This window comes from Acinonyx jubatus, chromosome X, assembly GCF_027475565.1.
Source record: "Acinonyx jubatus isolate Ajub_Pintada_27869175 chromosome X, VMU_Ajub_asm_v1.0, whole genome shotgun sequence".
Taxonomy (NCBI): Eukaryota; Metazoa; Chordata; class Mammalia; order Carnivora; family Felidae; genus Acinonyx; species Acinonyx jubatus.
In genome coordinates this window covers 78,689,788-78,703,416 of record NC_069389.1, presented here as the reverse complement: position 1 = coordinate 78,703,416, position 13,629 = coordinate 78,689,788, and the positions used below count along the sequence as shown (strand labels likewise).

The 13,629-nt window shown below is 41.9% G+C and overlaps 2 protein-coding genes across 3 annotated transcripts in view; both read left to right on the top strand.

Moving 5' to 3' along the window:
* Nucleotides 1-3,611, top strand: part of BTK (Bruton tyrosine kinase) — a 31,762-nt gene extending 28,151 nt beyond the window's left edge. For both annotated transcript variants that reach the window (XM_027053803.2, XM_027053804.2), the window contains exons 18-19: nt 361-518; nt 3,112-3,611. In XM_027053803.2, the coding sequence (XP_026909604.1) occupies nt 361-518; nt 3,112-3,183 (230 nt within the window). In that variant the 3' untranslated portion in view covers nt 3,184-3,611. The remainder of the gene's footprint in view (nt 1-360; nt 519-3,111) is intronic.
* A 621-nt stretch (nt 3,612-4,232) lies between these two features.
* Nucleotides 4,233-7,105, top strand: TIMM8A (translocase of inner mitochondrial membrane 8A). The gene is made up of 2 exons (XM_027053805.2): nt 4,233-4,452; nt 6,009-7,105. The coding sequence occupies exons 1-2, from the start codon at nt 4,321-4,323 to the stop codon at nt 6,168-6,170; spliced, it is 294 nt and encodes a 97-aa protein (XP_026909606.1). The 5' UTR covers nt 4,233-4,320; the 3' UTR covers nt 6,171-7,105.
* Nucleotides 7,106-13,629: the final 6,524 nt, after the last annotated feature.

The window sequence follows — 13,629 nt, the reverse complement described above, 5'->3', positions numbered from 1 at the left end:
CTGGGGCTAAAAACAGTAAAATAGACATGATTCCTGCCTTCTTAGAACTCACAATATATTGATAGGAACAATTTATTCAGTATTCCACAGCTTCTGAATACTGATTATGTACCAAGGGACTCTACCAGACCCCATAATTACAAATAAGAAGCTGTCTCTTTCCTAGAGGAGCTAATAGTCCAGTAAGACCATGTTTACCCTCTAGTGTGGTCAGTACTACAGGAGAAGTTTGGACCAAATGCAAAATTCAAAGTGTGGGGAATCAGCTCCATCTAATATTTGACATTGATCTAGGAAGACTAGTGTCCCAACTACCTGAAGAGACTGCAAATCGACTTAATACATTTTTTCATTTTCTAGGGGTTTTGATGTGGGAAATTTACTCTCTGGGGAAGATGCCATATGAAAGATTTACTAACAGTGAAACAGCTGAACACATTGCCCAAGGTCTACGTCTCTATAGGCCTCATCTAGCTTCAGAGAGGGTATATAGCATCATGTACAGCTGCTGGCATGAGGTAAGTGTTTTGTTGGGACCTCTTAAGTGATTTCCTCAAGCTGTACTTTCCCATTTAGCCAGCCAGGCACCCAGTCCCCATGCTCCCTGGCCACATGGCGGCTGGGCACACACCGATAGCTACACACATTCTTGGACCCAGCCTGTACCCCAGTCCTTTGATGGCCAGAGGCTTTCCCAGGCTCATCCAGTTTTCCCTAGAGTATCATTAACAGACTCCATTACCAACTCAGCTTTAGGGAGAGGGGATGTTGTGGGTCCATGTCACCTAGCATAAGCAAGCAGTTAACAGTACTCAGGCAAATGTATGGACTCTTACAATGAAGAGAAAAGTCATTAAAATTTGTGTTGATTCCTTTGGAAGTCATTGGCTTTTTCTTCTACTTTACTAACTGCCAACCTTTTCTGGCTGTGGTCCTAAATGGCATTAAAAAAAAATCCTGAAAGGAACTAAAATAGGCAGTGGTCATTTTTAATTTTTTAAATGTTTATTTAGTGTTTTGAGAGAGCGAGAGAGAGAGAGAGAGCAAAGCAGGGGAGGGGGGGAGGGGGCAGAGAATCTGAAGCAGCGTCCATGCTGACAGCAGAGAGCCCAATGTGGGGCTCGAACTCAAGAACCACTAACCTAAGCTGAAGTCGGATGCTGAACCAACTGAGCCACCCAGGTGCCCCAGTAGTGGTCATTTTTCTTTTTTAAATATAATGCATCATGGAGTATGTGGATAGTAGTGGTATTTTGAAAATAAAGAGCCTGTCCCACTATTACTAAAATGTTTTGGGGGCACCTGGGTGGCTCAGTTGGTTAAGCGTCCAATTTCAGCTCAGGTCATGATCTCGTGGTCTGTGAGTTCCAGCCCCGCATCGGGCTCTGTGCTGACAGCTGAGAGCCTGGAGCCTGCTTCAGATTCTGTGTCTCCCTCTCTCTCTGCCCCTTCCCTGCTCATGCTCTGTCTCTCTCTGTCTCAAAAATAAAAATAAAATAAAATAAAATAAACTGTGTTGCTGCTCTCACCTTGAGTTTTTTCAGAGGTGCTTTCTCCACTTTTCAGTAGATCCTTGGCAACTTTAATTTGGCACCATAAATCTCTAGTAGGAAATGAATGCTCGGCTTAGTTCTGTGCCACTAGAAACAGGAAAGGACAGTGTCCAACAAGCATATATGTGAATCTGGAGTCCTCTTGGTGGGGTGAAAAGTGGGTATCTGGATCAAAGCATGATTCCTTTCCCTTCAACAAATGACTGAAGTCACAAAGGATGTATGGAGAAAGGGACACCATTTCCCTTCTCTCTCCTGAGCCACCTGGGTGGCTCAATCAGTTAAGCGTCTGACTCCTGATTTTGGCTCAGGTCATGATCTCATGGTTCCTTGGAGCAAGCCCCACATTGGGCTCTGTGCTGACATCGTGGAGCCTATTTGGGATTCTTTCTCTCCCTCTCTCTGTTCCCCACCCCCCACCCCTGCCCATGCCCTGTCGCTGTCTTTCTCTGTCTCTCTTTCTGTCTTTTTACCAAAATAAATAAACATTTAAAGAAAAGTAATACTCATGAAATTGGCGTATCAGAATCCCTGGAGAACTCTTAAAACTGCAGATAACTGGGCCTTACTTTCAGAGATTCCAATTAGGTATGTCTGAAGCAGAACCCAGAAAGTCTTCCAAAAAAACTTTTTTTAATGTTTATTTTATTTTTGAGAGAGAGAGACAGATCACGAGTGGGGGAGGAGCAGAGAGGGAGACACAGAATCTGAAGCAGGCTCCAGGCTCTGAGCTATTAGCACAGTGCCCTATGAGGGGCTCAAACTCATGAGCCATGAGATCATGACCTGAGCCGAAGTTGGACACTGAACCGACTGAGCCACCCAGGTACCCCCCCACCCAGAAAAGTCTTTTTAAACATCCCTGGAAATTCTGATACTCAGCTAGGTTTAAGAACCACTGATTCAAAGGGACAAGAAATTGATGACTTTTTGGTTCTGATGGACTGAGACCTTTCTGGCATGAATATGCCCTGAATCACGAAATACCTCAGGGGTTTATGGACCATGGTGGTCACAAAGGGTCTCAGTCTAGAGGCCAGACAGTGGTAATAAAAATGTCCTAGGTGCAGAGGATCTCTGCCCACTGATGCAGCCCATGATCTTGAAATGTTAATTTCTTTGTAGAACTTTGTGGGATGATAGAAACCGTATTTGAAAGCTTACAATTTCAGTTCTGTCAAACATTTAAACTTGTTCAGTAGCCATTTTTCACTTGAGGATCCACAATAAGGATGCATTGATGTACAATTTTGTAATGAATTTATCCTCAGTTTAATCAGTGTTTGTGAGTTTAATTTGCGAATTGTCCCATCACATTAATAACCTGAGTTACTAAAGATGAAAAGTGCACAAAGACATTATGGAGCACTTCCATTTCTTTTCTTCTTTCTTTCTTTCTTTCTTTCTTTCTTTCTTTCTTTCTTTCGTGTGTAATTGACAGGTTATGCTGTAGGGAATATAGGATACACTTGATAAACATTTGCTGCTTACTCAGTGCATTTCCCTTGAATTTTGGATTTTAGCCTGCTGTTACACTCTACTTTCTGTTTGGTTTTAGAAAGCAGAGGAACGCCCTACTTTCAAAATTCTTCTGAGCAACATCCTAGATGTCATGGATGAAGAATCCTGAGCTCACCAATAAGCTTCTTGGTTCTACCCCTCTCCTCCACAAGCCCCAATTTCATTTCTGAGGAAATCCCAGGTTTACAGGCACTGGGTCCTTTGTGCTCTTGCTGAATACACAAAGGCCCCTCTCTACATCTAGGAATGACTCTTTTCTATGATTCTCTGGGATAGTACCTTCTGAGCAAAAGCCAAGGAATTCTTGTGCCTGGTATTGTTCTCAGAGAAAATAATTTCCAGGAGTATTAAGACAGGACTGAATTTGGGATGGAAAGTTTGGAGGAGGGAGGGATGTAAATAGCCTGACAAGGGATCCAACAGCTCTTTGGGTAGGCATTAGAGCTTGGGGGGCGGGAGGCAGAATTTGGCAAGAATAAAATGGTGTCATAAAAATGGGAGGGCAGGGTGTTTTGATAAAATAAAATTACTGGAAAGCACGAAGGTTTCTTGCTACCTCGATTAATCACACAACCTCCCTGAAGCGCCCTATCTCAGTGTTGCAGAGAACTGTTGTGTGGCATTGGTTTGCCATATTCCTACTTTGAGAACTCGGCAAGATCCACGGCAATTAACTCCTCTGGCTCTTGGAAAATTCTGGCTCTAAATCAGAGATAAACTCACAAGCAAAGCTCCAGTGCATGCAGCATTACCGGAATGAATCTGAAAGTTGGGGACAAATTCTGCAGGAGCCTCTTTCAAAACACCATCAAAGAACTGGGGCTCCAGGATCGCTAAGAGACGGGCCTAGCAGTCACAGCGGCAGGAAAAGCGCGGGCCAATTTGGAAGTGGGCAGGGCCAGGGATTGTCGGGCAGACCGAACCGGCCACCTGGTGTGAAGTAACTTCCTTTTTCACTTTTGACCGTTTCTCTTTGGAATAGCATCTCGACCGCATCGCAACACCCGGCTACAAGCCCGGAGGCCTCTCAGCTGACGTAGGAAGCGGCCGCTGGGTCGCGAGCTGGAGCGGGGAGCGCAAGCGGCTGGGAGGAGCGGCGGGCGGGGGTAGGGGGCCACACGCCGGCGCATTGCAGTCACGGGGCGGGTCTGGAGGCGGTGGATTGTGGTTCCGGTTCCGTCGCGGAGACACGTGAAGGTCGGTGAGTTGCTGCGGAGTTCCTCTCGGCACGCGTGGCGGCGCTGGGATGGATTCCTCCTCGTCTTCGTCCGCGGCGGGTTTGGGTTCGGTGGACCCACAGCTGCAACATTTCATCGAGGTGGAGACTCAGAAGCAGCGCTTCCAGCAGCTGGTGCACCAGATGACGGAACTTTGTTGGGTGAGGAGCTGGGGCTGGGACCTAGCCACTGTCCCTGCTTTCCCCCTGCCCCTTCCGGGCGGGACTTGTCAGGACGTCCAGGATTCGGGGACGGGGAGGACCCGGTAGCATCTTGCCTTGGTTTCCTTCGGTTTCTCACACCAAGCGGGAGGGGTGAGAGGGTGACCCCGCTTCTCGGGGAATTCTCACGCCAGACCTCGGCTTTGTTGGTGCAGAGGACTGGGGATCACACTTGTCCCGAGCAGCACTTTTAGGCACCTGAGGTTGACGCTGCCTGGTGCTGGTCACCAATACTGAGCTCTTATTTTTGGAGCCCCGATTCCCAGGAAGCGAGTCTCCCATTCCTGGACTCCTCAGGGTTAACCTGGATTTCCCAATTGCTTTAACCGTTGTCCGTGACAAATGAGTCGCTGTAGCCCACTAACTGTAAAAGTAGCGTCTCCCTCCCTCCCCCCCCCCCCCGACACTTAAATTTGCTTTTTTGTTGGGTTGTTGTGTAATACCAAGCTGTTTCGGGTCTCAATGTTGAGGAATTGAGTATGCCTTGTGAGGGGACTTGGCAAAAGGGTGAAAGGCATTTGCAGCTTAGGATCAAAGTGTTCTCTACCTGCCAAGGACAGCATAACTGCCCTGCCTTGAGAAAAAAAATCTCATAGAATTCAGAGGTCAAGGATAATTTTCCTTGGAAGTGGAGAGTCTGACGCTTGTGTACACAGCAGAGAATAACTAATAAAATTCATTTGAAATAACTTGAACTATATACAGTTATTGGTTCCATAGTCCCTTTCACATAAACTTATGGTATTGTGGGACTCTGACCCCTAACAAATGCTTACTTAAGTCCTGTACTGCTTGGTATTTTCATTCTTTGGAAAAAAAACAAAACAACAACAACAACTGTAATTCATTACATTTGGGCCAGGAGGAGGTGTGGTTGAGGATTCCTCTAAGAATCTGTAATTTGTGGGCCCTTTAGGAAAATTCATACAACTTTCCATTCATCTTGAGAGGATTCAAGAACTTCTGGCTTAAGTATACAAGGTTACAGCATCTTGGGTAATAGATGTCTTTTTTTTGTTTGATAGGTTTCAGGGTGTCACTGCTGTGATTTATGCTTTCACCCCCCTTTTTTCCCCCTGGCAGTTAGTCTAAAGGCATTTAATGGTGGCAGCATTGTGGAGTTACAGCCAAATTCAGCCAAGGGTTACTTCACTTGTATTTTGCCCCTCCCCCCCCCTTTTTGCTCTGTAATAGCTCCACCATTTTCTGGCCCAATAATTTTGGGCAAAGTATCTCTCCCACTGCTTCCCTGTTTGTAAAATGAGGATTAATAATAGTATCTATTAGGTAGGATTGTTGTGAGAATTTAATGTAAGGCTGTAGATAACTGCTTGCCATACGCCAAATGAGAAATATTAACATAACAGATACTGGGTTTAGGTGAAATTTTTCCTATAAATAACAAGAAGTTACCCCCCCCCCCTTTTTTTACCCAAAGTTCTCTTTGTGATTCTGTATCTTGTCCTGTTTGTGATTCTGTATCTTGTCCCGAGCAGGAAAAGTGCATGGACAAGCCTGGGCCAAAGTTGGATAGTCGGGCTGAGGCCTGTTTTGTGAACTGCGTTGAGCGCTTCATTGATACAAGCCAGTTCATCTTGAATCGACTGGAACAGACCCAGAAAACCAAGCCAGTTTTCTCAGAAAGCCTTTCTGACTGATCTCAGCATTACCTCTTTGGAAAAGGAAGGTAGTCCAAGAAATGAAGAGCTGTTGATGGGATAGTTGAAGAAAAGGCTATGGGGGGATTGGCTCCCACCTTTGTCACTCTTGGGACATCCTGTCATCTGAGAATGAACAAAGACCAGTTTTGTGTGTGTGTGTGTGTGTGTGTGTGTGTGTGTGTGTGTGTGTGTGTGCGTGTGCGCGCTTTGAGGGACATGTGTATTTGACTGTGTTTTTTAATGCTAATCTTGTGAAAACAATTGACAGATGAATGGAAAACTCTACTAGATGCATATTACTGTATGTGGGACTGTGCTTTCTCAAAGTCCCATTAATTGCTCTCTATAATTTTGACAGTGGAACTGCTTTCTCTAATTTGATAGTGGGACCACATAGGTACAACCTGTCATTTGCATGGATTCATTTAGGATTTCTGGGGAGATTGTTATACATCTTTGTGTCTCTCAGAAAGGGCAGCAATGAGCAAAGGGTAATTTGCTACTTAACTGTAGGCCTCCTTATCTAGTGTTTTGACTATCAGTGTTGGAAAAAAATCGATGGGATATTCATACAATACACTTCAGCTTTCTAGATAATCTCCCCTATGCTGTGATTTACTTAAATATATAAAGGTATGGTCTCAAGGTAGTACAGGTAGCTTGAGTTTCTAGAGGCCTTTGGTTATAAAGGAATGTAGCCAGTGAGCATAATACTCATTACTAAACTGCCACAAGGAAGAAGCTTACTGACGCTGTATATCAGGGTTGAAAAAATTCAAAGATGTGCCTAAGTATGTTGTAAAGATTTAGGCCAGTCAAGAACTAACAGCAGTTTCAGGTAGAGGTGCATGTCTAATGTTAATCAGTATAGGTTCCATTGATTGCATCTTTTTAATCACTGAAATAAAAGCTTCTACAAAATTAAACTCTGATTGAGAAGGCTTTCTATTCTGGTTATCACCTGCACCCTGGAGAGATTTGGTGTAGTCTGGTTCCAAGACTGAAGGTTAATCAGTCCAGGTACCTCCTCTGTGCAAGGAACAGCATGGTATTCCAGGAATCTCTGACCTTTATGTGACAAAAAGAGAACCTTCAGATGAGATGAGATGAGATGGGGGAAATTTCACTGTTGACGGTCCATTCCTTGAGTGTAGTAGAAGAGGTTATATTGACTGGATTCCATACCCCCCCAACTTCAAATCCTAGTAGTATACTGGAGTGTAGACCTAAAGTGGAACTGCCTGTTGGGAGTCTTTGGTTCAAGTCCACGAAGGTTGGGGAAATACACATTTCTAGAAGCCTCAAGTCCTTTTAGCTTTCCACGATATATGTACTATAAGGAAATTTTTAAAAATCCTGATGAAAAAATTCAACAAAAGTTTTTCTTTTAAGTTTTATTTATTTATTTTGAGAGACAGCATGAGCAGGAGAGGAGCAGAGAGAGAGAGAGAAAGAGAATCCCAAGCAGGCTCCGCAGAGCCTGACATGGGGCTCAATCTCACAAACTGAGATCATGATCTGAGCCGAAATCAACAGTTGGATGCTTAACAGACTGAGCCACCCAGGCACCCCCAACAAAAGTTTTAAGTGATTACTCTGTGCCAGATACTTTCTTGCCAGAGACTCAGGAGTACATAAAAAATAAAGGAGTGCCATGTAGAAAAAGCAGGGAATGTTTGTGGGGGTATTGTGATTTGACATAAGATGGTTAGAGAAGGCCTCTTTGGGAACATGGCATTTTAGCAGAGACCTGAAAGAATTAAGTGACCAAGTCATGTTGGTATCTGGGAAGAATATTTCAAGCAGAGGTTACAGAAAGTCCAAAGGCCCCAAGGTCAGAGCAGCGTGCTGTGATGCTAAAGTAGACTAGTCAAAAGGTCAGTATGACTGGGGTGAAATGAATAAGGAGAATGCTAAGAAATAAAGTCAGAGACCTATGCATGAGAGGGACTGGGGCTGGGAGGCAGGGATGTGCACTGATCATACAGGGCTTTGTAGGCCATTGCAAGTACTTGGTTTTTACCAAGCAAGATGGGGAGCCATTTGAGGGTTTTTAGCAGATGAGTGATGTGATATCGCTTAAGTTTTACAGGGATCTGGCTGCTGTTTGGAGAACATGTACATGTAGAGAAGTAATAATAATGTCATTTTGAAGTCCAGGAGAACTCAGGCTCTTAGAGTAGGTATCTAGCATATACTTTGTATCTATATATCTCTATTGTTTTCCACCACCGCCCCCCCCCCCCCCCCCGAGTTTAGTGTGTTCTCATAAAACCTCAAGTCATAAAGGGAGGGTCTTTTAGTCTTTGCCTTCTTATTAATTCTTCCTTACTCTTTTTCTTATATATTATTATGTCATTATTTATTAGCTATTTCATTCATTGTTACTCTTGCTTCACTTAGTATTAAAATATTCTCCTCACATTTAGACACAAAGTTAACCATTTTGTTTTACAGTGTTACTGCTTGCTCAGCTAGTGTACATAATGAGAAAGAGTCTGTCAGATTGATACAACATGCTTGAGCACCAAGTATATGTGTGACACTGCTAGGTACAAGATAATAGGAAAGAAAAGGTCGAACATTTGTCCCCATCTGCGAGGAAGTTAAGTATACCAGAGCAACAATTTAAGCTTTTGTTTGCTTTGTCAGTCTCCAGAATTTATTTTCAGGATCTTGATAGAAAGGTGGTAGTGTCAGCCCTAATAACATTCAAAGTTCTCATTTCAATATTCAGGGTACAATGCTTAAGACATAAAGAAATAAAAGGAATGAATTAGCAGGCTGTTCCCGAAATGCAATCTTACTTGGAAGCCTAATGTATAAAACAGAGAAGCAAAGCTGCTCCAACAGTGATGGGGATATCTGGAGGCCTGCTGTTGTCACCCCCACCCCCACTTCACCCACCCCTGTGGTGCCTAAGGCACTGTCTTAGGACCTCTAGGGTTTTACTAAGCATACTGTGAAAACTGGACCAAGACTATCCCTAAGGCCCCTGTCCATGAACCCATGAATGAACATTAGGGATGACACATGCAAGGAAATCAAGCAAGAACTTCATATTTATTTATGGTAACAAATCTCTATTAGGAGTTTAGATTTAAAAATATAACAAGTCAATAAACCCCATGTAGAATAACATTTACATGGAAAGCAATCGGGGCTTTTTTTAAAGCAATTTTCATTCGTATGAGTACCTTAAAAAATCTTGGCCTGGGGAGATTTTATTTCAAAGACCACCCACTAGTGCATCTTTTGAGACTCTTCATACTTCCATCCTGTCTCATCTTCTGGATTCAAAAGAGGCTGATGCAGAAGAGTCTGGTAACGTGCATTTTTATTCCATGTAAGAGAAATGGTATTGTTTAGATTTTTTATGAAGTATTTTTTTTACGTTTATTTATTTTTGATAGAGCACAAGTGAGGGAGGGGCAGAGAGAGGAGACACAGAATCTGAAGCAGGCTCCAGTCTCCGAGCTGTCAGCACAGAGCCCCATGCGGGGCTCGAACTCACGAACTGTGAGATCATGACCTGAGCTGAAGTCGGAAACTTAACCGACTGAGCCACCCAGGCGCCCTTTGGGTATTGTTTAGATTAATTGATCCCCAGTCAATGGGCAGCAGATACCACAAGGGACCTCTCAAAAGGCATGGAGGAAAAAAGCCCAAGAACTAGGGTGAGGAAACCACAGGTGGTACCACCAAAGTTGCTGAGAGACTTTGATGCCATTCCTTGAAAAGAATGGCAGAGAGGTGATGACAGCAGTAGGGAAAAGCAAATACTATACGAAAAGGACTGCATAGGTACTGGCAATAGCCAAAGCCTTGGTCAGATAGTTCATTTGAATGCCACACCCATCACAGACAAGTCAAGAGTATCCAGTTGAGGGCTGGTTATGTGATTGGCTTCTCTAAAACAGCTGCTTCAAGGCAATGCCCAAACTTGATACCCGACACAGAAAGTGAGCCAACAGAAGATCATATCTGAATATACATAAGGAGGCCATCATGAGGTCCCACTATGAAGACAAGCAAGTGGAACTGATCACTACACACAAATCCTGTGATAAAAGAAAATAATTGAATTACTACTTTTAGTACTTATATAAGAAATGCTAAATCAATTTGATGATTAATTCATTACATCCATTAACATTTTAACAAGAGGAACATTTCAGCCATTAACCATTAATGTATGAACTAATAAAATTTGTGTTGTGTATCTAAGGCTATATCTTAAAAAATCACTCAAAAAGGCAAAGCCTATACAATATGATTAGGGTACTTTCTGCTACACAGAAATACATAAAAGGGATGGTTAGGATATAGCAAGCCAGGATTCAAATGTACTGATCAGGAACTCTAGATGAACAAAAGGGTCAACAGAATTTTGAGCTGTATCTATAATATAATAATAGCTATACTTTGCTGAGGAAATATATACTATTTGCCACATGTTGTACTAAGTATTTTACATGGGTCATCTAAAAATTACAACTCAGAGGAACTATTATTACATCGATTTACAGATGGAGGAGCTGAGGCCCACAGAAATGATCTTATTCAAGGTTACACAGCTAATAAATTACAGGGATGGTTTTTGAATCCAAGCAGTTTGACCCCAGAACTAATGGTCTGAACTACTACACTAAACTACCTCCTAATGCATTTAAAGATAGGAAGATATGTTTCTTTAAAAGGCAAGGCCAGAGTGGAACATTTCATTCTGGAGATACAATGGTATAATAGAAAGAGAATAGGTTTCAGAGTTAGGCAGAACGGGTTCAAATCCTGACTTTGCCAACACCTGTGTGACCTTAGGGAAGTCACTTAACCTTTGATCTTCAGTTCCTTTTTAAAAAATTTTTTAAAGTTTATTTATTTATTTTGAGAGAGGGAGAGAGAGAATCCCAAGCAGGCTCTGCACCATCAGCTCAGACCCCGATGCAGAGCTTGAACTCACAACTGCAAGACCATGACCTGAGCTGAAACCAAAAATCGGATGATTAACCAACTGAGCCACCCAGGCTCCCCTGATTTTCAGTTTCTTTATAAAACTGAGATGGTAATGCCCACCTTAAAGGGTTGAAAGATGAGATCACATGTAAAGTACTTGGTACACTATAGATGCTTTAGCAGTAGCAATTGATTACCATTATTCAGAACTGAGCATCTTTGATAACCCTGGCAGAGTCATTATATGGGAGAACAAGAGAAAAGCAAAAAGTCACTTAATGAAGCTGACTCATTGATGAAGTGGCAGGGCTAATGGAGCATATAATATTAAGAATCTTGAGTTTTATCTTGCAATCAATGGGAAGCTATTGAAGGATTTTAAACAGTGGAGTAATATAATGATATTTGCACTTTTTTAAGTGACCAAAGTATTACATGCATGTTTTAAAACTTTCAAACAATATAGAATTGTTTAAAATAAATGAAAGTTCTCCCCTTACCCTCATGTATGTATTTAGAAAGATCACTTTAGTAGCTAGATGGTAGTTGGATTAAGACAAAGAGAGCAGCAGTAAGAGTATTTTCACTAATTGAGGCAACAGACTGTGAGGGATTGGATTCAAATAATTTCAGAAATTTCAGGAATTTCAGAAATTTCTAACTGATTCACATTCCCTTTGTTACTGATATAGTGATTAATAAGATCCCTCTCAGTCTATTCCTGAGTGAGCTTTCATCAAGCTTCCCTACTTCACACAAAACTCAGGAGCTGTAAAATAAAAGGTTGTTAATTTTGTCTATGTAAAAAATTCTGAACAGCAAAAACTTCATTAAGCAAAGTTAAAAGAAAAATAACAAACAGGAAGCGAATCTTTGAACCTTTTCTACAAAGGACTAATTTCCTTATATAAAGGACCCCTACAAATCAATCATAAAAGACCATTCAATAGAAAAATGGACAAAGGATATAAAAAGACAATTCAAAGAAATGGAAACACAGATGGCTCTTGAATATGTGAAAAGATGTTTATATTTAAGAGAAATTTTAAAAACCTACACTGAGCTATAACATCTCTCACCTGTTAGACTGGCAAAACAAAATTCTGGTAACATACTGTTGTGTGGGTGGTGAAAGGAAACGGTTACCCTTACACTACTAGTGGGGGTGTAAATTGGTATCATCTCCATGGAGAACAGTTTAACAATATCTACCAAGTTATATATGTACACACCTATTCCAGAAATCTGACTTCTAGGAATTCATCCTATGGATATACGCACATGTTCCAGCTGACAAATAAGATTATTCACTGCAGCATTGTAACAGAAAGGGACTGGAAACAACCCAAGTGTCTCTCAATAAGATATTGATTAAAAAATGTTCCTACAATGAGATACTTAACTATGTAGCTATGAGGCTACATACATACATACAAAAATGTATGAGGGATCTCTATCTATACCAATATTGAGCTCCAATACATAGTTAAAACAGCAAGATTGAAGACACAATATGCTACCACTTGTGTAAAAGGGGGGGAGATTAAAACATATGTGCACATTTGCTTGAATAAGCATAAAATATCTCTTGAAGGATATTGTTAACGTTGGTTGCATCCGGGAAGAGGAACCATGTCGTTGGGGAGTAAGGATGGGAGGAGGCTTTACCATACATCTTTTCTGTATGCCTTTTGAATTTTGAATCATGTGAATGTATTACATATTCAAAAAATAAATATTATTTTAAAAATAAAATTTCTCCCCACTTCAGAACTCTGAGCTCTGTACTAAAAAGTGGAGAGGTGTGTTGGAAACCACTTCCAGGAATAAAAGCTCTATATTTGAATTGCAACACTTTCAAGTAGTTTTAGTTTTATCGTTGTTGTTGTTTGTTTAAGAAGGCTCAACTCCCAACCTGGAGCTTAAACTCACGACCCTGAGATCAATAGTTGCATGCTCTACCAGCTGAGTCAACGAGGTGCCCCTCTTCCTTCCTATTCTTTTCATTTTTTTAATATTTTATTTTTAAATAGGCGGATGTTCAACGTCACTCCTCATCAGGGAAATACAAATCAAAACCACGCTGAGATACCACCCGTCGCCAGAGTGGCTAAAAAGAACAAATCAGGAGACTATAGATGCTGGCGAGGATGTGGAAAAACGGGAACCCTCTTGCACTGTTGGTGGGAATGCAAATTGGTGCAGCCACTCTGGAAAACAGTGTGGAGGTTCGTCAAACAATTAACAATAGATCTACCCTATGAGTCAGCAATAGCACTGCTAGGAATTTACCCAAGGGATACAGGAGTACTGATGCATAGGGGCACTTGTACCCCAATGTTTATAGCAGCACTCTCAACAAGAGCTAAATTGTGGAAAGAGCCTAAATGTCCATCAACTGATGAATGCATCAAGAAATTGTGGTTTATATACACAAAGGATTACTATGTGGCAATGAGAAAGAATGAAATATGGTCTTTTGTAGAAACGTGGATGGAAC

Excerpts from the sequence above, each read along its gene's own strand:
- TIMM8A (XM_027053805.2), top strand. The coding sequence starts at position 4,321 with ATGGATTCCTCCTCGTCTTCGTCCGCGGCGGGTTTGGGTTCGGTGGAC. Across the intron at positions 4,453-6,008 it reads AGATGACGGAACTTTGTTGG|GAAAAGTGCATGGACAAGCC; the intron begins GTGAGGAGCTGG and ends TGTCCCGAGCAG.